The 27,332-nt window shown below is 42.8% G+C and overlaps 1 protein-coding gene across 1 annotated transcript in view; it reads left to right on the forward strand.

The window, feature by feature from the left end:
• The window catches only part of LOC124622030 (irregular chiasm C-roughest protein-like), a 455,626-nt gene that overhangs the window by 321,608 nt on the left and 106,686 nt on the right, over window positions 1-27,332 (forward strand). The window contains exon 4 of the mRNA XM_047147591.1: window positions 17,331-17,550. Within this exon, the coding sequence (XP_047003547.1) occupies window positions 17,331-17,550 (220 nt within the window). The remainder of the gene's footprint in view (window positions 1-17,330; window positions 17,551-27,332) is intronic.

A 27,332-nucleotide genomic window follows, 5' to 3' on the forward strand; every position in this document is an offset into this window, starting at 1 on the left:
CTATCCTGAGTGAAAGTGAAGAAGAATTAAATGATCTGCTGAACGGAATGAATAGTCTAATGAGTACACAGTATGGTTTGAGAGTAAATCGGAGAAAGACTAAGGTAATGAGAAGTAGTAGAAATGAGAACAGCGATAAACTTAACATCAGGATTGATGGTCACGATGTCAATGAAGATAAGGAAATCTGCTACCTAGGCAGTAAAATAACCAATGACGGACGGAGCAAGGAGGACATCAGAAGCAGACTCGCTATGGCAAGAAAGGCATTTCTGGCCAAGAGAAGTCTACTAATATCAAATACCGGCCTTAATTTGAGGAAGAAATTTCTGAGGATGTACGTCTGGAGTACAGCATTGTATGGTAGTGAAACATGGACTGTGGGAAAACCGGAACAGAAGAGAATCGAAGCATTTGAAATGTGGTGCTATAGACGAATGTTGAAAATTAGGTGGACTGATAAGGCAAGGAATGAAGAGGTTCTACGCAGAATCGGAGAGGAAAGGAATATGTGGAAAACACTGATAAGGAGAAGGGACAGGATGATAGGACATCTGCTAAGAAATGTGGGAATGACTTCTATGGTACTAGAGGGAGCTGTAGAGGGCAAAAACTGTAGAGGAAGACAGAGATTGGAATACGTCAAGCAAATAATTGAGGACGTAGGTTGCAAGTGCTACTCTGAGATGAAGAGGTTAGCACAGGAAAGGAATTCGTGGCGGGCCGCATCAAACCAGTCAGTAGACTGATGACCAAAAAAAGAAAAAAGAAAAATGGACAAAGTTAACGTTTTCGAGATATATTACATAGCTCGATGAAACTTGGACAACACATGGAAACAACTTCTACAGTGTAGTACTGAAGAAGGTAACTGAAAGAAATGCTTAATGAGGTGAACAGATATGACACTTTCAGTCAAAGCCAATAATTAGATGCAACTCAGGGAGGTTTACGATGGCTACTGGACTTGACAAAAGCAGGACATCGTTCTTCATAGGATTTGTCTTCACAACAGACGCGCAATGTATGCTTTGCTACGTGCTCCCATCCTGATCACAAGTGTGATAAGAAGATATTGTGATATGTCGCTCCATTTCTCCAACTCCGCAGTGTGGATGGTCGCTGGTGCACATCGAGGTGCTGCGATACGTCTCACCAACACGTCCCACACGTTCTCGATGGTAATTAACTCGGAAGACTATCAGTACAGCCCATTCGCCGAAGATCCGTTGTAGAAGTCTCATGAGTAGCGGAAGGAATCAGTCGTGAGTTCCCAACTGCTACCAGCAGTCCAGGTAGCACTGCTGATGTAAGTAGGGAGTAACAGGGGAATGTGTACAACGGTCAAGCAGCCCCAATTTGATGAAACGTTTTGGGTTTGCAAAAATCTGGAGAACCTTACATGTCATCATCTGCAGTGTCAGCACTAAAGTACGTTGGATTTAGTGCTGTATGGTGGTGATTTTCGTACTTGGAGTGTGATTCCCTTATATGTATTAAACTCGCTAAATGTGGAAGGATATCATTTCACAGCACTGTGCATATACACCGAAGCACCAGAGGAACTGGTAGAGGCACGCGTATTCAAATACAGAGATGTTTAAACAGGCAAAATACGGCGCTGTGGTCGGCAACGCCTGTATAAGGCAACAAGTGTCTCGCGCAGTTCTCAGATCGGCTACTGCTGTTACAATGGTAGGTTATCAAGATTTAAGTGAGTTTGGACATGGTGTTATAGTCGGCGCAGGAGCGATGGGACAAAGCGTCTCTGAGGTAGCGATGAAGTGGGTATTTTCCTGTGCGACCATTTCACGAGTGTACTATGAATATCAGGAGTCCATTAAAACATCAAATCTCCGACATCCCTGTGTAACAACGAAAATGCAGGATGCATGTTACCTGCTACCGATATATATATTGAATTGTATGTAAATATATGTAATTAAAATGCTTTCTTTTCATAAGTAAGGACATTGCCTCACTGTATGTGTACATATAGGTAGAAGTCTTTTGACGTGTCATTGTATTTATCTGTGTTTTACTGTGAAACTTATAAGCTCTGGGGAAAAGCCAAAGGAATTGTTATTTGCATCGACTAGCAACGATAATAGTAGTGCTTGTGCGTTGTAAAATCTTTGGGTAGCGGGTTGTTGCGCAGAGCGCGTGGAGAGAGACGGGTTCCAGCGCTTGTAGTGTGCGGAAGTGCTGTGTTAACGCTCTCGCAGCAGAGCGTATCATTTCGGCGGCATCATGTACGCTCGCCGGCCAGATGACTAGTAGCAGGAGGAAGGACAGTGGACGGACGGAAGAGGCTGTATTAATTACGATTGCCCATCTCTGTAATTAGCTGTGGCCCCACAATGTGCTACTGTCTTCAACAACAGCAGCAGTTCCAGCAACACAGATTCGTCGTCGGCTCCGAGTTCCGTCGCACGCACAGCACTGAAGTAAGACTGTTCATGGGTAGAAAGTATTAAAGCTAACCAAGCAACACAACTGAATGTGTTTTGATTAATGAACTTTATTTAAATAATAGTCAGTTAAATTCAGGGTGATTGTGTCCTCATTGCCCCCATACATTTTTACCAAGCAGGATCCCTGTTCCATTTTTTTTCCTTATATGCTGACAGAAATTTGAGAATCTATCAGTGGAAAAAATCCAAATCTAAAGAAAATGCACAAATGAAGAGTGCGAAATTTTTATTTATTTTACATATAGCTTGGAGTACATGGCTGTTCAGTTTGGTACATATCCTAGTATTTAATTCTGTTCAAGTCAGTGAAAAAGACAATAATATGAAATCCAGTTTGAAAATTAAGTAACTGCAAAAGTAAAAAGTACTTGCCTTTCTCTAAATTTCTTTGATGATGTTATTTTGAGGTATCTGAAAGTCATTGTTCATGTAACGATCTTCAATACTAACATACAGTTTAAGTGGATATTTTCAAATCATTACTCGATTGCCTATTCCAAAATTTAATGACCCACTTAACATAAAAGTGACTTCTCAGTTTTCTTAATCATTACATACTCACTTAAAATTAGTGTCAAAAAACGTCATAAACTCGTTTTTTCTTTTCCATCATGTTGTACAGGATTTTGGATGTAAATCGCCCTAGTGGGCTGGCGACCGTAATTATTTCCTTTTCGTTCATTAGTGTAACTTTCAGATTCATGATCAGTGGTACCCCTTTGTTGTCCCGAGTTTTCGTGAGTGAATACACAAAATTACTTCAATTTTTCCAAATTGTAGCCCTGTTCGGTTTAATTACTTTTTTTATTTTTAGTACTTTTCTATCAGAAAGATCGGTTGTACTTTTTCCCCCTACTTATTGATATTACTCCTTCGGGAAAGATAGCCTTATCGAATTAGAAAAATTCCATTAGGTATACACGCGATCCACGGTCATATTTCATATTGCAAGCAGGATAGGCCGATTAGTAAGAGGGAGGGAAAAGATCCCGCGAGAACGGGATCAACGACGACTGAAAAGAATTGTTCATCATGATAGAAGTGCAGCCCTTCCACAAACTGCTGCCTATTTCAATGCTGGGCGATCAACAAGTGTCCGCGTGCGAACCATTCTACGAAATGTCACCGATATGGTCTTTCGGAGCCGAAAGGCCGCTAATGTATCCTTGATGACTGCACAGCACAAGGTCTTAGGCCTCGCCTGAGCGTGGCAGAACCGATTGACTGTTGATGACTGGAAACATGTTGTGTGGTCGGTCGAATCCCGTATGAGATTGTATCGAGTTGATGGACCCTGCATGTTAGTAGTTGACTGTTCAAGCTGGTGGAGGCTCTGTAATGGTGTGGGGCATGTGCAGTTGGAATCATATAGGACCCTTCATGCGTCTAGATATGACTGTGACAGGTGACACGTGACTCGTACGTAAGCATTCTGTTTGATCACCTGCATCCATTCATGTACATCGTGCATTCCGGCGCACTTGGACAATTCCAGCAGGACAATACGACACCCCACGCGTCCTGATTTGCTACATAGTGGCTCTTGTAACGCTATTCTGAGTTTAAACACTTCCGCTGGCCACGAAACTCCCCAGACATGAACATTCTTGACCATATGTAGGATGCCTTGCAATATGTTGTTCAGAAGAGATCTCGATCCACTCGTACTCTTACGGACTTATGGACAGCCCTGCAGCATTCGTGGTGTCAAGTTCCCTCTAGCACTACTTTTTGGTGTACATGCCACGTCGTGTTGCGGCACTTCTACACGCTCGCGGGGCCCCTACAGGTGTACCCGATTCTTTGGCTCTTCAGCGTAGGAGAGGAACTTACCAGGGACGATGGCTGTTCGTATCAACATCACAATGCATCTTATCATAAACAGAATCTGTGAGTGAACTTTTTGCTAACAATAACATTCGATAAATCGAGTGGCCTGCCCAGCTCCTCGACCTCAATCCAACGGAACGCCATTGTAATGATTTATAACGTGTATTTCAATCAAGTGTACTACTTCTAGAGTTCATGATTAATAGTACTAACGCGTTCTTCAACAACTGCAGCACGTACTGATAAAGCGTCGGAATACAGATCGTCCGTCAATTCACTCCCATTATCCATCGTAGAGGGGGGTGTTTACCGTCCTTGAAGTACTAATTTCACTGGATTCACGGCAGAAGTGGAACGCGTAAGTCGTATATGACACATAATGTAGGGACCAGCATATTTGATGCACACTCATTCTGTACCGAAGGCAGACAAAGAAAGTTACTATATTTCGTCTGTTGTTAATCGTATATGCTGTCACTAGCCTCTTGTTATCAAGGAGCCATATTTGTATAAAATTCTCCTCAAATCTTTTACATTCAAGAAGAAATTCGAGCTTTCGAGAACTTGCGCTCTCGTTGTAATGTAGTGGCAAGCTAGTTGATGGCATCAACGCATACAACTTGATTAGATGCCTACTACACAAGATGTGATGACTGGTAGGAATAGGAATTGACGATTCTAAGTCAGATACTGACCTTATGTGTCATCTTATGGCAGTTTACTGAATGATATTTGCGTGCAAATAATCCCGAAACCCTGCCTAGGAAGACAGAGAAAGATGACAGACATTTTGGACGATGCCACCCAGGCAGGCCCAGAGTACCACGTGGAGGCGTTCGAAGTAATCTGGTCCCCATAATCCGGCAGTATTCAGTTGTCAAGAGGAAAAGAAGTTAGCAGACTGATTTTTAAGTGGATTAAAAATTTCTCAGGATATAGGGCTTGACACATTGTTCTAAATAGAACAAAATCGACGTATGTGAATGTAATTGCGTAACTGTACTAAGTGATCAGATTGAATTTTCACTCTGCAGCGGAGTGCGCGCTGGTATGAAACTTTCTGGCAGATTAAAACTGTGAGTCGCACCGAGACACGAACTCGGGACCTTTGCTTTTCGCGGACAAGTGCTCTACCACCTGAGCTACTCAAGCACGACTCACGATTCGACCTCGCAGCTTCGTCTGGCACACACTTTTAATCTGGCAGGAAGTTATATATATATATATATATATGTGTGTGTGTGTGTGTGTGTGTGTGTTATTGATTGCCTAAGATATAATATGGGGAGTCCATTAAGAAACAACATAAGATTATGTTGAAACTAATATTTGATTACGTTTTAGAATGTCTAATAGTATTTGCTTTTATGAGCCCTGCCGTACACTCATACTCATGAAAGTCGTTTTTCAATGTCTATTGTTGCCATATGTAACTGATTGCGTAAGAAATAATACGGGGTGCTGAAATGCTTAGGGGAGCCACCCTGCATACATTGTTATGGTTGAACCTCTTTGGCATTCATATGCAATGTGTGTTACTTATCATCCAATGTGTGAAAAGCAGACGGCCCGGCAAAATTTAAGTTCCTGATTCGCTTCTGAAAATATCTTTCTCTGCCTAGAGACGCACTAATAGTTCACTGTGCTAGCTAGCCTTGGCGTCGTGAAGAAACGTTAGTGAACATTTTGTCTCTAACTGAAGTTCTTCCCCGTGACGTGATCGCTCACCACTAGACTTAATTAACGCGCTGGTAACAGAATTTCAGAACATTACTGAGACAGTGGCTACATAATTTTTTAGAACATTGGTGTGTGATTTAATGATGTTGACTGTTTCGAAAGACAGTTTTTAAAGTTCAAGACTATGATAAATCTCATTAAATTCAGATTGTTAATGCGTACTGAAATTACTCATGCAGACAGCTGTCGTATCTTCTCCTTTCACATTATGCTAATTAGGAAGGGAGCGCTAATGGTCAAGTTTTCACGTTGAGAAATGTAAAAAATGGAAATTAACTAGTCAAGCTGAATAATCTTAAGATCCTTCACCACGAACTATAACTTCAAACATTAGGTCGAGAAGAAAATTGCCAACTACATCCGCTATCAGTGACACGTCTATTTCTTGAAATCAACCCATAAATCGACAATGTTTCCCTACCATGTATCGTAAAATATGTTACAGGACAGAGCTCTGTACTACAGATATATCTAACCCTTTCCACAAAATGAGATATCACGTTCTTCTAACCTCTCTATTGCATTTGTTTCAAGAATCTTCTTCCATGTGTTGTCATTTTTATCAAGTTAGTTAGACATTCATTTCAATCGACACTGCCTATAAATAAAGAATTAATTCGTCGCCCAGTGGTCCGGGCACGAAAGATTATTTATAAAAGGCTGCCCACTATACGAAATTTCAGGACAGCTTCGAATACTTTGTGTTACTTTTGGATCAAAAAATTTAAACTCTGTCTGCCAGCATATTTCTCTTAGCACAAGCACATTACCTACGTGTTTTTCCCATTTGTATGTTAAGATAAAGTTCTGGTTGGTATTAACATGTGGAAAAAACATCGTGGAACGCCTTAATATTTTGGAACAAACATTACATACCCTACAGTGTAGTTAACCTTTGCACATCATTCATTTCAGCAAAACGTATGCTTCGTTCCTTTGAAAGGATTATTTACAAATCTACTCATTAGTGTACATACCATACGCTAATTCTGCAATGGAAGAGGAGGTATGTTATATTCGCATGAAGACAGCTCTTTTCGCTCTTCAGTGCTGCTGGAAATGGGAGAGGTTAATTTAAAAAGGAAAGTTTTCCATCAACGCCGTCACAAAAAGGAAGGTAAGTGGCTAATGAAACGATAATCTAATAACGGAGTGCTTTTATTAATATGTAAAGCTAATAGGAAGAGGCTGTAAATTAACTTTAGCTACTATAGCTTAATAACATTGTTAAATGGAGAAGCCTGTGAAGTAAATCAATGCTGCATAAGTTTCTTTCACTTTTTACTTCCAATATTTGCTTGGCTGATGGAATTCAGGTAACGCTGGTGGCAGTTAAATTTCCTTTCATCAATACCGCAACAGAAGTTCTCGAATTACTTGAGATGAAAGCGCTGTATATTACGTAATGCCTCCATCTGAAGTGATCTGACAGTTCCTTAACTGCGTATTCAGTGCCACTTCTTTGTCCCTCAAAATTGTTCATTAAATGATAAATAATGAAGGGTCTATGCATATAGCAATTCATCTGTAAAATTTTGTCGATGTGTTAACGACCTTTTGTGATTCCTTTCGGTTCCTTTGAGATAAAGAATATGCACGTGGTAATTAATTATGTGCGCATACGGTTCACGCATCCTGAGAATCAAGGATCTCAACGGGTTTTACCTGTTTTCACTATAGATAATGGCGTGATATCCATACCGCGAATTCCAAGAACGTATCAAAATCTCTACGGTAATTCTTGATACCAGACCGCACGTACAAAAAAAAAAAAAAAAAAAAAGGAGCAGGGTACTTCAGTTTATATTTGTAGTTGTAGAAGATTAAATGAAGTATTCACTAAAACATTTCACGAAGAATGGACACACTCCATATTTTTCTTCGTTTTCATCCAAAAAGATTTCATCTGATACGCGTCGTTCACATAGCTACTCCCAGGCTTTTGCTTTCTCTTACATTCTATCGTTCAGCATCTGCTGCAGTTTTTGTCCTCTTCAATTCGCATCACCCTTCACCTTATCTCTCCAACTTGTTTGTGGATATTCCAGTAGGTCTTCTTCCAGATTCTGTCCAAACCAGTGGTGTTCTTGGTATTGTAGTCGATTTTCCTCACTATTCCAACGCCGGCCGCGGTGGTCTCGCGGTTAAGGCGCTCAGTCCGGAACCGCGCGACTGCTACGGTCGCAGGTTCGAATCCTGCCTCGGGCATGGATGTGTGTGATGTCCTTAGGTTAGTTAGGCTTAAGTCGTTCTAAGTTCTAGGGGACTGATGACCACAGAAGTTAAGTCCCACAGTGCTCAGAGCCATTTTTCACTATTCCAACGAAATGAAAAAGTAAACAGTTCCGCCTATTTCTCGCCATAGCCTGCTTTTGGTGATTGATCTAAAGTATATTTTGCATTGTTTCATGCCTTACCCTGTTTATTCTTGTGTTATGCAGGATCCTTCGTAGAACGCGCATCTCTGTCACTAATATTAACACAGGTCTTTCATTGTCTAACATTCTAATGTATTAGTGGAGATTTGTGTATATCATGATTTGTATATCATGCTCTTTGCTTCAGCAGGATTTTTCAATTACCACTAAAGATAACGAAGACTAAAAGATTCGATTTGCGGAAAAATGGTGTAATCGCACATTTTTGCACTGTGCTGGGAGGTAGTGTCATGGGGGAATGAGCGTTAGGGTGGGTGCCTGGGTTGGCGTTTAAGGTTTTTTTTAACTCCTGCAGCTTCTAGCGGACGTGCTTCTGAATAGAAAATTAAATTGCAGTAAATTTCGTAGAGAGATGTCGTATTCGTTTCTCTGTAGAACTACCGGTTTTCAAAAAATGTTGCAGAGGGTGAAAAAATCGCAGAGTACTGAAAATACTTCTCAAATGATATAAAATCTGTGTTTACGTTAAATTTGAGTGAGTTAAAAAAATGTAGGTGCAGCAGAGCCGTTAGTGAGGAAAAAATGTTCTTTCACGGGTGTACCGTGATGGTGGGGTGAGGTGTGTGGTAATGCAGTGCGTGGGAAAGTAGGTCGCCATATTGTATTCATGAACTTCCCTCCTTCATAGGTCTGTAAACTAGTGGAGCAGAGGATTACCCTCTTTGTTTACCCTTTTACGCTACAGGCAGCAACTGTAGGGTGCCTCAGAAAGTTATGCGGACCCTCCATAGCGTTCCTTTCAATCACTTCTGACAGTGCACGGACATGTGCAAGGAGTGTTTATTTTGTACTAAATGCGTTAACTCTACATGGGCTGCAGATATGAGTTACTAATAACACTAACGCAAGTAATTAGTATGCACAGAGTCTGCATGAACCTCTGCTCACTTTTCTACGCTGCTAGAGAGGAAATTGGTTGTTGGTCATCCTGTACACCTTCGCGCTTCGACCCCTCATCTCTCAGTCTTCAGCGTGTGACATCCTAGGAACACAGTTCTCCCCTTAACAAAGCTCTACTCCACTTACAGAATTTAGAGACTTTTAATATTTGTTTCCAAACTACTTCATTTAAATTTAAACAATAACTTCATATTGTTGGAAATTTATTTTTAATAACTGCGATTCATCCGTGCTGTGCAACGCCGAAACTATGAGTCTTTGGGCAATAATTAGGATGACTGTTTCTGTAGGAAAATTTGCGGAGTTTAATTTTAATCTAGAAAACATTGTCACTAGGAGTGGCGGTTTTCGCGTTATTCAAGACAAACACAGTAAAGTGATCTTCAAACGCTCATTCTCCGCTCTCCCTCCCCCCCCCCCCCCCCCCGCCCCACTCGGTTCACGTCTGATCAGTCTGGTGTTTTAGTACCTTGTTCATGCCATTCCCTCTTTAGCACTGTGAAAAATTTTTGCGACTGCACAATATTTTCTCCTATTTTTCCTTCGTTGACTGGATTAATTGCGTCTGATAGACAGTAATACTACTGTCGGAAGTTTTCTATCGTCTCCGAATTTTGTTTTGCCTGTTTCATTTCTCAGTCAGCCTACTTCTCGGTAATTGAAAAATTTCCCTGCTTTAATGTTGTAGAAAGCATTCTGTAATTGGAGCGAAGAAGCGATCGGTATAAAACGCTGCTTTGCTGTATTAAAATCTGAAAACGTGATCCAGATTGTTTTTATTTGAGTTTTAACCTTTTTCATTAATTTTCCATTATGAAATACATTCTCCTTTGTAAAAGAATTTCGCTGCTGATTTTCAGTATCTCACTTCTTGTTAAGCTTATTTCCATGCTTGCTTCTTGAGTTACACTCTGCTAGAGGCTTACTTGCCCTTCCAATTACCGCTGACGATCTTCGTATATCATCACATCGCTTGCGTGTACTATGATATTCTTATCACTTGATGTTCACCCTCCGCAAACTTCTTTGTCATGTCGTCTTTGACGACTATGGTTGTGTCGGCTACTGTGGGAGCCAGCACTGACACTAACAGTGAACGAGAGAAGTTGCGATGGCTGGTGGCAGAACTCCAAAACGATCCACTATTATTACTCGCAGAACGCTGGCTAAGTATGGCCTTGCTATCGCCCAGTACTGATGCATCCGAGTCTGCTACCGAATTGCAGCGATGGGCGGCGAGTTAAGGGGGAACTACATGATGACGGACGATAATACTGCTCTAATTCAGGATGTTTTTTCCCCCGTAGTGGAACGTATTAGACAGATAGGATTTGCTGCAATGTACAGGGTTATTACAAATGATTGAAGCGATTTCATAGCTCTACAATAACTTTATAATTTGAGATATTTCCACAATGCTTTGCACACACATATAAAAACTCAAAAAGTTTTTTAGGAATTCACAAATGTTCGATATGTGCCCCTTTAGTGATTCGGCAGACATCAAGCCGATAATCAATTCCTCCCACACTCGGCGCAGCATGTCCCCATCAATGAGTTCGAAAGCAACGTTGATGCGAGCTCGCAGTTCTGGCACGTTTCTTGGCAGAGGAAGTTTAAACACTGAATCTTTCACATAACCCCACAGAAAGATATCGCATGGGGTTAAGTCGGGAGAGCGTGGAGGCCATGACATGAATTGCTGATCATGATCTCCACCACGACCGATCCATCGGTTTTCCAATCTCCTGTTTAAGAAATGCCGAACATCACGATGGAAGTGCGGTGGAGCACCATCCTGTTGAAAGATGAACTCGGCGCTGTCGGTCTCCAGTTGTGACATGAGCCAATTTTCCAGCATGTCCAGATACACGTGTCCTGTAACGTTTTTTTCGCAGAAGAAAAAGGGGCCGTAAACTTTAAACCGTGAGATTGCACAAAACACGTTAACTTTTGGTGAATTGCGTATTTGCTGCACGAATGCGTGAGGATTCTCTACCGCCCAGCTTCGCAAATTGTGTCTGTTCACTTCACCATTGAGAAAAAATGTTGCTTCATCACCGAAAACAAGTTTCGCACTGAGCGCATCCTCTTCCATGAGCTGTTGCAACCGCGCCGAAAATTCAAAGCGTTTGACTTTGTCATCGGGTGTCAGGGCTTGTAGCAATTGTGAACGGTAAGGCTTCTGCTTTAGCCTTTTCCGTAAGATTTTCCAAACCGTCGGCTGTGGTACGTTTAGCTCCCTGCTTGCTTTATTCGTCGACTTCCGCGGGCTGCCCGCATCTCGTGGTCGTGCGGTAGCGTTCTCGCTTCCCACGCCCGGGTTCCCGGGTTCGATTCCCGGCGGGGTCAGGGATTTTCTCTGCCTCGTGATGGCTGGGTGTTGTGTGCTGTCCTTAGGTTAGTTAGGTTTAAGTAGTTGTAAGTTCTAGGGGACTTATGACCACAGCAGTTGAGTCCCATTGTGCGCAGAGCCATTTGATTTTCTGCGGGCTACGCGTGAAACTTTCCAGCACGCGTTCAACCGTTTCTTCGCTCACTGCAGGCCGACCCGTTGATTTCCCCTTACAGAGGCATCCAGAAGCTTTAAACTGCGCATACCATCGCCGAATGGAGTTAACAGTTGGTGGATCTTTGTTGAACTTCGTCCTGAAGTGTCGTTGCACTGTTATGACTGACTGATGTGAGTGCATTTCAAGCACGACATACGCTTTCTCGGCTCATGTCGCCATTTTGTCTCACTGCGCTCTCGAGCGCTCTGGCAGCAGAAACCTGAAGTGCGGATTCAGTCGAACAAAACTTTATGAGTTTTTATACGTATCTGTAATGTGTCGTGACCATATGTGAATGAATGGAGCTACAGTGAATTTATGAAATCGCTTCAATCATTTGTAATAGCCCTGTATAAAGCATACATTGAAGTTTTTGTTGGTATTTTTGTATTGAGAAGTATTAATATGTTCTTTGTGTAGTTGGGATTTTTCCGAAGCAGCTGTGAAAGGAGGTAGATCGACGGTTGTCGCAGGAACTCCGGTTGTGTCTACGTGAAACATAAAATCAACATATCATACTGTTCCTAACATATGTAATTTTTGTTCGTCGTAGAGATTCGCAAAAACACTGTTGACGAAGTTACAGATATTTGAAAAAATGACCATTTTTGGACACCTCTTCTTTGGCCGAAAAATATAATGAAATCGGCTACGATGAACTAAAGAGAATTCAGTTTGCTTGAAGGGAGTCCAAAAGTCATTAAAATCAGATGAAATTGTAGCGTGAGAGACGACAACGATTCCTAAAAACATAGTTTTGAGAAAAACGGATTTCAAGTGTGACAGGTATTAATCATATGAAATATGGGGGCAAAGGTTGAAACTTACGGGGAATCATCGATGACAGGACCATAATAACTATTGCTCCGGCTAGTGGATGGCCGCTTTCTGCCTTTTCGTCGGTGAGCACGTTGCCGCTGTCGTCTCTATCTTCACAGGGTCGGCGAATTTCATCGTCGATTTTGATTTGCTGGTCATATGGCCTACATCGAATAGACATGCGGTCAAATCTGAAGCAAAGTTGACAGTTTGGCGTCGCCTAGATGTTATTTTGGATCGTAGCTAGAAATGAGAGTATTGAAATTTTCGTTCACATTTTGAGTAAAAGCGTCCAAACAACACTCCGGCAAATCAGGTTTACTCAGTTCGTATAAATACGGGTGATAACACCGATAATGGCTTGTGGGAACGGCGTTTTGAGTTGGGCACACTCTACTTCAAACGCTCACAGAATCGTTACTTTTAGGAGTTCGAGCGTAACATTTTGGGGAATAATTCTTCAATGTATATACTCAAATTCTGTAATAAGGAAATTCCAGTTTTTGGGACCGGCACTCTGCCATTCCCCCTTAAATCAGCGTTGACAGAGGCGGGTGAACTTTGTCTTCCATGAGGTGTGGCGTTGCCCGCTCTTCATTGTCGCGGGGGTCAGCGCCTACTTGACGCCGTTTCGCGGCGTTGCGCTGGTTGGTGTGCAGGACTGCACAAATCTGTCTGTTCTAATTCGTTGACTGGACTAATGCTGTCTGATACACAATAATAAAATACTCACCAGTTTTCCATCCTCTCTGAATTTTCTTTTTTCTGATATCATTTCTCTGCTAGCCAACTTCCTTCGTAATGGAAACCATTCATTCTTTAATAATATTTCCATTACGACTTACAATCTACTTTTTTTTCCTTGCTGATTTTCAGTCCTTCACTTTTTGTTAAGATTACTTCCATGCCTACTTTTTCAGTTACGCTCTGCCAGAGGTTTAGCTGTTACTGCAGTTTCCGCTCATTGTCTTCCCATGCCATCACATCGTTTGCATTTCCTATGGTTTTCATATCATCTGCTGTTCACACTTCGCAAAACTTACTTGTAAGAAAATAAAACGTCTGCAGCCGTCGTTATGACATTATTTAGTGTAGCTACCAGTTTCAGCGCTTCAGTGCACCATCTTCAGGTCTCAATAGATGCTGAAGTGGTAATTACGATCCATACACACGATGCACCAGTGGCCAAAATAACTGGCTTACGCAGACTATTTCCAGAAAGAGATAAAACAATGATTACCGTAAGGTACAACTCAAATAACCAGCATTAAATGAATGCCACACGTACCTTTAACTGCGGTGTCCTCACTCCAAACATCGCCTGTCAAGTTGACAGTGGCGCGTATATCATGTATGTTAGTCACTGATGCGTCGTATACAGGGTGATCCATTGATCGTGACCGGGCCAAATATCTCACGAAATAAGCGTCAAACGAAAAAACTACAAAGAACGAACCTTGTCTAGCTTGAAGGGGGAAACCAGATGGGGCTATTGTTGGCCCGCTAGATGGCGCTGCCATAGGTCAAACGGATATCAACTGCCATTTTTTTCAAATAGGAACCCCCTTTTTTATTACATATTCGTGTAGTACGTAAAGAAATATTAATGTTTTACTTGGAGCACATTTTTCGATTTGTGATATATGGCGCTGTAATAGTCATAAACATATGGCTCACAATTTTAGACGAACAGTTGGTAACAGGTAGGTTTTTTAAATTAAAATACAGAACGTAGGTACGTTCGAACATTTTATTTCAGTTGTTCCAATGTGATACATGTACCTTTGTGAACTAATCATTTCTGGGAACGCATGCTGTTACAGCGTGATTACCTGTAAATACCACATTAATGCGATAAATGCTCAAAATGATGTCCGCCATCCTCAATGCATTTGGCAATACATGTAACGACATTCCTCTCAATAGCGAGTAGTTCGCCTTCCGTAATGTTCGCACATGCATTGACAATGCGCTGACGCATGTTGTCAGGCGTCATCGGTGGATCAAGATAGCAAATATCATTCAACTTCCCCACAGACAGAAATCCGGGGACGTTTCATCCGGTGAACGTGCGGGCCATGGTATGGTGCTTCGACGACCAATCCACCTGTCACGAAATACGCTATTCAATAGCGCTTCAACCGCACGCGAGCTATGTGCCGGTCATCCATCATGTGGGAAGCACATCGCCATTGTATCATGCAGTGTAACATCTTGTAGCAACATCGGTAGAACATTACGTAGGAAATCAGCATACATTGCACCATTCAGATTGCCATCAATAACATGGGGGCCAATTATCCTTCCTCCCATGGTGCCGCACCATACATTAACCCGCCTAAGTCGCTGATGTTCCACTCGTCGCAGCCATCGTGGATTTTCCGTTGCGCAATAGGGCATATTATGCTGGCTTACGTTACCGCTGTTTGTGAATGACGCTTCGTCGCTAAATAGAACACCTGCAAAAAATCTGTCATCGTCCCGTAATTTCTGTTGTGCCCACTGTCAGAACTGTACACGACGTTCAAAGTCGTCACCATGCAATGCCTGGTGCATAGGAATATGGTACGGGTGCACTGGATGTTGATGTAGCATTGTCAACACCGACGCTTTTGCGATTCCCGATTCTCGCGCAATTTGTCTGCTACTAATGTGCGGATTAGGCACGACAGCAGCTATAACACCATCATCATTTATTGCAGGTGGTGGTTGACATTTCATATGTGGCTGAACACTTCCTGATTCCTTAAATATCGTAATTATCCGGCGAACGGTCCGGACACATGGATGATGTCGTCCAGGATACCGAGCAGCATACGTAGCAAACGCCCGTTGGGCATTTTGATCACTATAGCCGTACATCAACACGACATTGACCTTTTCCGCAATTGTTAAACGGTCTATTTTAAGAGAGGTAATGTATCACGAAGCAAATACCGTCCGCACCGGCGGAATGTTACGTAATACCACGTACTTATGCGTTTGTGACTATTACACCGCTATCTATCACAAAGCGAAAAAAAGTGGTCCAACTAAAACATTCATATTTCTTTACGTGCTACACGAATTTGTTATAAAAAATTGGGGTTCCTATTTTTAAAAAAACGCTGTTGATATCCGTTTGACCTATGGCAGCGCCATCTAGCGTTCCAACCATAGCGCCATCTGGTTTTTCCCCTTGAAGCTAGACGAGTTTCGTTCTCTGTAGTTTTTTCGTTTGATGCTTATTTCGTTAGATATTTGGCCCGGCCACTATCAATGTACCACCCTGTACACACTCGAATTTCGTAATAAAATAATTCCAATTTTTCGAACCGGCACCCTGCCATTCCCCCTTAAATCAGCGTTGACAGGGTCCGGTGAACTTTGTCTTCCATGAGGTGTGGCGTTGCCCCCTCTTCATTGACGCGGGGGTCAGCGCCTTTTTGATGCCGTTTCGCGGCGTTCCGCTGGTTGGCGTGCATGACTGTACAAATCCGTCTGTTCTAATTCTTTGACTGGACTAATGTTGTCTGATACACAATAATAAGATACTGCAGTTTTCTATCATCGCTAAATTTTCCTTTTGGAGATTTCATTTTCTGCTAACCCACTTTTTTCGTAATTGAAAGCATTCACTTCTTTAATAATATTTCCATAACGATTTACAATCTACTTTTTTTTATTTTTACTTGCTGATTTTCAGGCCCTCAATATTTGTTAAGATTATTTCCATGCCTACTTTTTCAGTTACGCTCTGCCAGAGGTTTAGCTGTTATTGCAGTTTCTGCTCATTGTCTTCCCATACGACCACATCGTTTGCATTTTCTATGACTTTCATATCATCTGGTGTTCATCCTTCCCAACGTTACTTGTGATGTAAGAAATTGAAAAACCTGCAGCCGTCCTTACGGCATTATTTAGTGTGTAACTACCAGTTTCGGCACTTCAGTGCACCATCTTCAGGTCTTAATCGATGCTGAAGTGGTTATTACGATCCATACATACGATGCATCAGTGGCCAACATAACTGACTTACGCTATGTCCAATGATTACCGTAAGGTACAACTCAGATAACCAGCACTAAATGAATGCCACACGTACCTGTAACTGCGATGCCGTCACTCCAATTGTCAACTGGCAACGTGACAGTGGCATTTTCATTTGCACGTTATGGTAGTCATTGTTTTTATGTCGTTCTGATGACAGCTTGTGTAAAACGTTTATGTTAGTCACTCCTGCGTCGTATGTATTGATCGTGATAACCCCTTCAACATCAACTAAGGCCTGAAGTGGCGCACTGAAGCGCCGAAATTGGTAGCTACACAATAAATGTCATCATAAGGACGGCTGTAAATGTTTGATTTTCTTACAATACTGAACGGTCGTAGTCCCAGTCAAAAGGATGGACACACAAAAATTACTTGCGATGTTCTCCTTGACCCTTATGTCTAAACCATTCTGAATTTATGCCCATTTTAATATCCACTACTAGGTGTGCCGATCTTTCTGATCAGACGTGCAGCTGAAGACGACTGTTACCTTTCCATTGTAGATTGGCAGACAGCTGACTGACGTTGTGTCCTCTGCCCGGCAGGTGTCGTGGATGCGGCGCGAGGAGGGCGGCGGCCTGCAGCTGCTGACGTTCGGGCCGCACACGTACAGCGCGGACGAGCGCTACGAGCTGAGCTACGAGCCGCGCCAGGGCGACTGGCGGCTGCGCATCCGCGCGGCGGCCGAGCGCGACCAGGGCGACTACGAGTGCCAGGTGTCTGCGCACCCGCCCGCCGTCTTCCGCGTCCGCCTCACCGTCGTCGGTCAGTACAGACAGGCGCACACGACGGCCAAACTCTGTCGCCTCACAGGAGGCACCACGCTGCTACCGTGTAGCGCAGCCTCTACTCTCTACAGCTGCGGACGTCAAACATTTTCACTTAAGAACCAATACTGACTTTATAGGCCGGCACCTGTCGCCGCCTATGAAACTATCTTGTTAGCGCTTGTTATTTATTGGTAACCTAAATAAATCATGAAAGAAGGTTGTATACATGAAAGAAGCCTGGAGATACTGGAAGGTCTCAGATAGATTATACCAGGTGATCAAAAAGTCAGTATAAATTTGAAAACTTACTAAACCACGGAATAATGTAGATGTAAAAATTGACACACGTGGTTGGAATGACACGGGGTTGCATTAGAACAAAAAAAAGATGACAAAATGTCCAACAGATTGCGCTGGACAGCAAAACGTCAGTGGCTGTCCATGACAATCGTGTATAAAAGGAGCTGTAATGAAAGAGAGAATCAATCCCTCCAAAACCCAGGTGATCATTGTAGCCAAAACCACCCCTTCCTTCCGCCTCCTCGATTTCTATGTAACAATCTATAGCCGTCCTATTGCCCTCACCCCCACTGGTAAGTACCTTGGCGTCACCCTCAACTGTCGCCTCTCATGGACCCCCATCTCCGGACAATCCAAGCCAAGGCACACTCCCGACTCCGTCTCCTCAAGCTCATTTCTGGCCATACGTGGGGTCTGGATCCCTCCGCCATACTCCACACCTATAAATCCCTCATCCGCCCTATCCTCTGTTATGCCCATCCGGCCTGGATCTCCGCCCCCCCTACCTTTTACAAATCCCTTCAGATCCTCGAACGCCATGCTCTCCGCCTCCCCACATGCGGATCCTGTATGACCTAATTCCATTCCCCCACCTCCTCCTTTTCCTCAGATACGGATCCTCTACACCTCCCGTAAACTCGATCCTCCTCACCTGCTTGTCTCACCCATCCTCTACAACCCCCACCCGCTGGCGCACCTGTATTCCCACGTCCCACCCGGTCTCCATCTCTCCACCCTCCTTACCCTCTCCCAAGGTGGCTTCCGCCAGCTCCCCCTCCCTGATGATGCCCTCCTCCCCGCCCTCCACCCCTCCTATCAACTTTGATCCTCCCCTCCCACTTCCTTCTTTTTTCCTTTGGGCACCCTCCCTCCCTTCTCTCTCCTTTCCCCCACCCCATCCCCCCCACCTCCACCCTCTTTCCCTGGGCTTCCCCTCCCCCATCCTCCCTTCCTTCCTCCCCCTATCTACCCTGCCCTTGACATCTCCCTCTCCTTCTCCCACCCCACTCCTCCTCTCTTTACAGGTCCCTGGACTCGTAGACGCTCAGTGGACATTCGCATGCCAGAGATCATCGCCACCAGTGTGTGCCTTCATTTTGTGTTTAGTGTTCTTTCGCCGTCACGCTACCTCTGTTCACCTGTGCGGTCGCAATCGTCCGTGTTTTGTGCGCTGTGTCAACAGGTTTTAGTGTTTGTTTTTTTTTTTTTTTTTCTTTTGTCCAGCGTGAACGGCTTCGTGTATGTTGTTTTTAGTATCTACAGTTTATGCCCGGCATTTTTGTTGTATATCTGTACCTCGTTTATGTCATATATTATACCACTCGCGGCTGAAGAACAGCATACTATGCTGCTGACAGCCCACCTTTGTACAAGGTGTTTAAAATAACAATAAAGAAAAAAAAAGAGAGAGAATCAGATGCGCCAGCAGTCGCAGCAAGTTGATGTTACCTGAAAAGGAGCTTTTAGTGAAGCTGTATTATCAGAATAGGGAATGTCGTAGTTCAGCGTTACGATCCTATCGCCTTAGGAAGGGGGTTCAAACGAGTAAAGGTCCGTTGACAAATGCAGCTGTGGCGACAATGATATCGAAGTTCGAAGCCACGGGTTGTTTAGATGATAGACCCTGTAGTGGCCGACCGAGCACAAGGCGTAATGCTGCTGAGACAGTTCAGGAAGAAATGGAGACTGTAGCGGGTTCGTTTATGCACGGGGAAGTCAGTGCTCGTGCAGTCGCACGTCGCACCGGCACATTATACGGTGATGTTTGGTTGGCACTGAGGCGTACCCTCCGATGCCATCCGTACAATATCAATCGGCATCATGAACTGTTACCTGGCGATTTAGTGAAGCGGAGTGCATTTGCGGTATGGGTATTTCAATAGATGGTGGAAGATAACGATTGGTTGAGTAACGTGTTGTGGACCGACGAAGCTCATTTCACGCTCCGAGGGTCTGTCAACGCCCACAACTGCAGACGTTGGGCTACCAAAAATCCTAGAACTGTGGTGGATACTCCATTGCACGACGAGAAAATCACGGTATGGGTTGGATTTACCACATCTACCGTTATTTGGCCTTTTTTCTTCATGGAAATGCGTGATTCTGGTTTTGTAACTGCTACCGTGATGGGTGAGAGGTACGCCGATACGTTACAGAATCGCATCATCCCCAGCCTGGCTGATAAACACGTGATTGAACGTACGATGTTTATGCAGCATGGCGCTCCACAACATATTGCTAGACGCGTGAAATGGCTCTGAGCACTATGGGACTTAACATCTGTGGTCATCAGTCCCCTAGAACTTAGAACTACTTAAACCTAACTAACCTAAGGACATAACACACATCCATGCCCGAGGCAGGATTCGAACCTGCGACCGTAGCGGTCACGCGGTTCCAGACTGAAGCGCCTTGAACCGCACTGCCACGCCGGCCGGCGACGCGTGAAAAATCTCTTGCGCGCGTCGTTTGGTGATGATCGTGTGCTCAGCCGCCGCATTCGTCATGCTTGGCCTCCCAGGTCCCCAGACCTCAGTCCGTGCGATTATTGGTTTGGGGGTTACCTGAAGTCGCAAGTGTATCGTGAACGACCGACATCTCTAGGGATGCTGAAAGACAACATCCGACACCAAAGCCTCACCATAACACCAGACATGCTTTACAGTGATGTTCACAACAGAATTCCTTGGCTACAGCTATTGTTGAGGAATGATGGTGGACATATTGCGCATTTCCTGTAAAGAACATCATATTTGCTTTGTCTTACTTTGTTATGCCAATTATTCCTATTCTGATCCCATAAAGCGCCATATGTCGGACTTTTTTTGAACTTTTGTATTTTTTTGGTTCTAATAAAACCCCATCTCATTCAAGGTATGTGTGTCAATTTGTACCTCTCTGTCTACATTATTCCGTGATTTACTCAGTTTTCAAATTTATAGTGACTTTATGATCACCCGGTATAATGGTAAGACAGAGATTCAGGAACCAGGTCTTAAACTGTAAGACATTTCCAGGGGCAGATGTGGACTCTGACCACAATGTATTGGTTATGAACTGTAGATTAAAACTGAAGAAACTACAAAAAGGTAGGGATCTGAAGAGATGGGACCTAGATAAACTGAAAGAGGTTGTAGAGAGCTTCAGGGAGAGCATTAGGGAACGATTGACAAGAATGGGGGAAAGAAGTACAGTAGAAGGCGAATGGGTAGCTTTGAGAGATGAAATAGTGAAGGTAGCGGAGGATCAAGTTGGTAAAAAGGCAAGGGTTAATGGAAATACTTGGGTAACAGAAGAGATACTGAATTTAATTGATGAAAGGAGAAAATACAAAAATTCAGTAAATGAAGCAGGCAAAAAGGAATACAAACGTCTAAAATTGAGATCGACAGGAAGTGCTAAATGGCTAAGCAGGGATGGCTAGAGGACAAATGTAAGGATATAGAAGTGAGTATCTGCCCACAGGAAAATATTCACTTGTATGAATATCAAGAGTTCAGATGGAAACCCAGTTCAAAGCAAAGAAGGGAAAGAAGAAAGGTGGAAGGAGTATGTAGAAGGTCTAGACAAGGGCGATGTACTTGAGGACAATTTTACGGAAATGGAAGAGGATGTAAACCAAGATGAAATAGGAGATATGATACTGCGTGAAGAGTTTGACAGAGCACTGAAAAACCTAAGTTGAAACAAGTCCCCGGGAGTAGACAACATTCCATTAGAACTACTGGCAGCCTTGGGAGAGCCAGGCCAAACACATCTCTACCATCTGGTGAGCAAGATGTATGAGACAGGCGAAATACCCACAGAAGAATATAATAATTCCAATCATACAATGAAGGCTTTCACGACCGGATGGTACTGTTGTTGATAATTCTTCCAGGTTATATGGCCGTGGTCCATGGAATTCTTCTATTCCAAACGTTTCGTCCAATACTACGTTGGACATCCTCAGAGGTATGGGTGGTCCTGCTGAGCAGTTAGGAATAGAAGAATTCCATGGACCACGACCATATAAACCGGAAGAATTATCGACAACAGTAATAATTCCAATCCCAAAGAAAGGAGCTGTTGGCACATGTGAAAATTACCGGTCAGTTTAACAACCCACGGCTGCAAAATAATAACACGAATTCTTTACAGACGAATGGAAAAAATGGTAGAAGCCGACCTCGGGGAGAATCAGTTTGGATTCCGTAGAAATGTTGGAACATGTGAGGCAATACTGACCCTACGATGTATCTTAGATTAAGGAAAAGCAAACCAACGTTTATAGCATTTGTAGACTTAGAGAGAGATTTTGACAAAGTTGACTGGAATACTCTATATCAAAGACTGAAGATTTGAGCGTGTAAAATACAGGTAGCGTACGGCTATTTACAATTTTTACAGAAACCAGATGGCAGTTATAAGAGTCGAGGAGCATGAAAGGGAAACAGTGGTTGGGAAGGGAGTGGGACAGGGTTGTAGCCTCACCCGATGTTATTCAATCTGTATATTGAGAAAGCAGTACAGGAAACAAAATTAAATTTCGGAGTAGGAATTAAAATCCATGGAGAAGAAATAAAACCTTTAAGGTTCGCCGATGGCATTGTAATTCTGTCATAGACAACAAAGGACCTGGAAGAGCAGCTGAACGGAATGGGGTGATGCTGCGGGAATTAGATTAGGAAATGAGACGCCTAAAGTAGAAAAGGAGTTTTGCTATTTGGGGAGCAAAATAACTGATGATGGTCAAAGTAGAGAGGATATAAAATAAAGACTGGCAATGGGAAGGAAATTCGTCAACATCGAGGATTTAAGTGTCAGGCAGTCGTTTCTGAAAGTATTTGTACGGATTGTAGCCATGTACGGAAGTGAAATGTGGACGATAAATAGTTTAGACAAGAAGAGGATGGAAGCTTTCGAAATGTAGAGCTACCGAAGAATGCTGAAGATTAGGTGGGTAGATAACATAACTAATGAGAAAGTATTGAATAGAATTGGAGAGAAGAGAAATTTGTGGCATAACTTGACTAGAAGAAGGGATCGGTTGGTAGGGCATATTCTGAGGCATCAAGGGATCACCAGTTTAGTACTGAAGAGCAGCGTGGAGGGTAAAAGTCGTAGAATGAGACCAAGAGATGAATACGTTAAACAGACTCAGAAGAATGTAGGTTGCAGTAGGTACTGGGAGATGAAGAAGCTTGCACAGGATAGAGTAGCACGGTGAGCTGCATCAAAATAGTCTCTGGACTGAAGATCACTACAACAACAACATAAATTAGTTTTTTTATAAGCTCCCCAATAGTCTAATATCAGCAAGGGATCGATAAGTTGGTCATGGGTCCCTTATAAAAGAAACCACACATCGCACCCCACTGAGATACGGGGTGTTCAAAAATTCTCTCCGCAGTGCCGTATGGTTGTTCGCCTGCCTGGGTTACTTCCCTTCAAGTGGACTCTCCCAGCATTTTACTGTTTCATTTATCTAAACCAGCGTCAGTAATATCATTGGTGTGTATCGTTACGTGTTGACGTGAAGGTTTAAGTTTAGTTCCTTTGTTTAGTTTTTCTCTCTGTTAAAATGCTAACCATTGAAGTTCGTGTGTTTTTAGTCGGACGAGTGTTCAAATCTGGCGGTAAATACACAGTTTCAGTTCGTCAAACATTTAATTCAGTTTTCCCGGAGACAACACTCCCACATCGCGAAACTGTGCGAGACTTGCTTAAAAAATTTCGAAATACGGGTTCTGTGACAGATGCACCGAGAAGTGGTCGTCCTAGCGTTTTGTCTGAGGATAAACAGCTCGATATTTCCGAAAAAGTCCATGAGTCCGAACAAGTCAGTAAGAAAACTCGCCCAGGAAATCGATGTTAGTGTCGGAACGGCCCACACAGCTCTAAGGAAAATAATAGAAGTTTTCCCGTACGAAGAGACAGTGGTGCAAGATCTGAAAAATAATGATCGTAACAAGAGACTGCATTATTGTCAATGGTTCAAAAATTTCGTTCAACAAAGTAGAAGGGGTATTCTTAATGAAACGTTTTTCACTGATGAGCCGTGGTATCATTTGTCCGAGTACATGAACTCTCGTATGTGGAATACTGCAAATCCATTGTGTATTCATGGGAAACCACTTCATTCTGTGGTAATAGGAGTTTGGATTGCAATCTCTAGACGTCGGATTGCGGATTCCATATTTTTCAACGAAACAATTAACGGACAACGATACTGCAGTAATATTCTGTACCCATTCATAGGAGAACTTGTGGTAAGTGAAATACTGAACGGTTATTTTCAACAAGATGGTGCAACCGCGCATACAGCTTGCGTTTCAATGTCACTGCTTGATGATGTTTTTGGTGATCGCATAATTTCACAGGGACTTTGGCCACCACGATCACCTGGCCTAACACCACCTGACTTTTTCTTCCGGGGTGCAGCGAAAGCAACTGTCTATAAAAACCGTCCAAAATCAATCGATGAATTGAAAACTGCAATATCAACTTTCACTGCTTCTGTTACAAAGAAATGTTACAGTTTATGTTTGGAAACATGATTCTACGAATTTAATTGTATATTCAACAACAGGGGGACACTTTCAACATTGAATGTAAAAATTTGTAACTAAAATTGAATATAAATATTTTCACCATTTTGCGGCCCTATCAGCAACTGTATAAATATATATTTTAAAACTGAACAGCCTCCGTTTCAAAGTTTGAATAGATTTACCAACCCTCTTCAGAATAAAAGTAACTACAGTTTGTCCATAGCGGACATCGTGAAGCAAATTCTGAAGAAGGTTGGGTTATCCCGACTGAAATCTAGGTAAATCTAGGTTAACTTTGCTACTGAAGCTGTCAGTTTTTAAAATTAAAATTAAAAATGAATATTCTATAAATTAATGACTTGTGTTTCAATTAGTTTCATTTCGGTTTATTCACTCTGGCACACGGGACGCGCGGCTAACAATCATACGGCACTGCGGAGACACTTTTTGAACGCCCCGTGTAGAGGTAAGACGGCCCGTAGGTAGCCCGTCAAAAACTGAACACAGATCGAGCATGGAAATGGGAAAAAGGTGTACTGACGTGTGATAAAAGAAGCAAAATGGAAAGAATGAATGTCCAAGCTTAAGATGTGCAATATCGAGCAAATTGTCAGAACCACGGGGTCGTAGTTGTGTGGTCACTGTGTCACGCTGTTGGACTGCAAAGCGGGGAATCGGTGTTCAAACCTTCCTTGTGCCTAACACTTTTCTTTGTATTCACAAAATTATGAACTGTCCGTCTGGTCATCAACATGTCTGTCCTCCTTCTGTAGTCATGGCACCTATCGTACTCCACACTGGTCATAAAATATGACTCATGTTTTAAGAATATATTACCGTCGCATGTATATGTGGTGGCGAATAGAGAGTGCACGCGAGATGATGCCGCGTAGATCTTTCAGAGAAATGAAATTATATATATATATATAAAGTAAATAACAAGTAAACGGGTGTGAGCTATGTTGCAACGAAGGATTTCAAGAGTAAAAACTGCCAAACCGGAACGCAAAAGTCATAACAGGTGGTACTTGCGTAGAACAAATAGGAGGTAGCACTTCCAAAGGTCCGACCGTTACACCTAGGTGTTACAGCACGATACAGACGCAAATTTCAATACAGCGGACAGACAAGTCAACGACCGGACGGACAGATAATAATTCTGTGAACATAAAAGAAGAGAAATAAGTGAAATGTGAAGACGTATCTCTCCATTCGCAGTACAAAACGGTAACCACATGACTATGACGTCACAGTTGTGCAAAGTTACTCGATATTGCAGATATTTAACCTTGGCCATTCACTGTTTCTATTTTGTTTCTTTTTCCCACACTTCACTACACATTCTCCCTGTTTTCATGCTTGATCTGTGTTTAGTTTCCGGCCGTTGTGGCCGAGCGTTTCTAGGTGCTTCAGTCTGGAGCCGCGCGACCGCTACAGTCGCAGGTTCGAATCCTGCCTCGGGCATGGGTGTGTGTGATGTCCTTAGGTTAATTTGGTTTAAGTAGTTCTAAGTTCTAGGGGGCTGATGGCCTCCGATGTTAAGTCTCATAGTGCTCAGAGCCATTTGAACCATTTTTTGCGTTCAGTTCTTGACGGGCTATACACTGGACTATTTTACCACTAAACCTGAGGAGGTAGTGATGGGGGAGTTCCCTTGTTAGTACTGATCCTTAGAAGTCCGCATCATTCAGATCACCATGTGCCGACTATTCTCTGTTTTGTATTGCTGCCACGCTCAGAGTCCCCAAACTAGTGACTATGATGAAGTGCTGTAGTGATGTCTGTGTCAGCGAACGATTAATTGTTTAATATTCGCAACGTACTATACTGAAGTACCTTATGCAATTTGAGACAGAATAGCTAATGTTTAGTAAAAGTTTTGAATGTCGTTTTTCTTCTACTCATCGCATTGTATTACAGCAGCCGTAATTTAATTTCATATGTCTTGCTCGAATGTGAATCGCGTTTAAAGATGATCGTCACAGTAATGCTTATTCACGAATACATGTTACTTCCATGCCAAAATTTATGTCGTAGCAGCTGACTGCTATGTTCGCACATGCGCGTGAGTTGTTGGTACTGAAAGGGAAACAACAAAACATTCCTATTCTCACATCGCAGTCTCAACTGACGTGGGGACGTCACGGCAGTCGTATTATTGAAATTCGGTATATTCACTGCGTGAAGTTCGGTACCCAAATATTAATAGCCCAAAGCAGAGCGACGCAACTCTCAAAATATTCTCTAGAAAATCGCTTTTGGCGTTTTCCGACAGTTGTTACTACCCTAAAGATCTGGTATTGTCGACACGTCGTGTGTCCGTGTGTTGAAATGCTCGCCTACCACATAGCACTTTTACTTTCGATTCCTGCTGATCGAATTGTTAAGCAGAGGTGAGTGTTCTGCTAGCAATTCCGTGAAGTTTAAAATAGACGGAGATGGGAAAAGAATCAGCAGAGCGTGACCCTGGTAATCGCTAGTTCGTTTCGCTCATTATTTTTTTCGTTATTTTCTGTTCAGTTCGAATACCTAAACACATAGAATTCATTAAACATCTCCTAATTAACTGATATCTAATTGTTATGTCTATGAAAAATTGACGTCTTCTCATTTATAATTAGTTCCGTATATCAAGCACAAAAGTCCCGTTTTGATTGTTTAAATTTCAATAAAATCATTATAAATTACATTTTTTTCATTTCTTGTATCTTACGTTTCATCGAAATGTACATGGAACATGCAGCTTTGTTTAAAGTTTTCCCAGGACTGGGAATCCTACCCAGGCCGCACGCGTGGCTTACACATTCCCGTTGCACCGACGATGATGATTCGCTGTCGCCAAACCATGGGGTTTCTGCATACTGTGTCACACTTGACTGTTACAAAAGTACCATACGGCAGCATAACCCCTACTGAGAAAAGAACTAAGCTTTCTTTAGTGTAT

The sequence above is a fragment of the Schistocerca americana genome, chromosome 1 (genome assembly GCF_021461395.2).
Source record: "Schistocerca americana isolate TAMUIC-IGC-003095 chromosome 1, iqSchAmer2.1, whole genome shotgun sequence".
In the NCBI taxonomy this organism is placed as follows: Eukaryota; Metazoa; Arthropoda; class Insecta; order Orthoptera; family Acrididae; genus Schistocerca; species Schistocerca americana.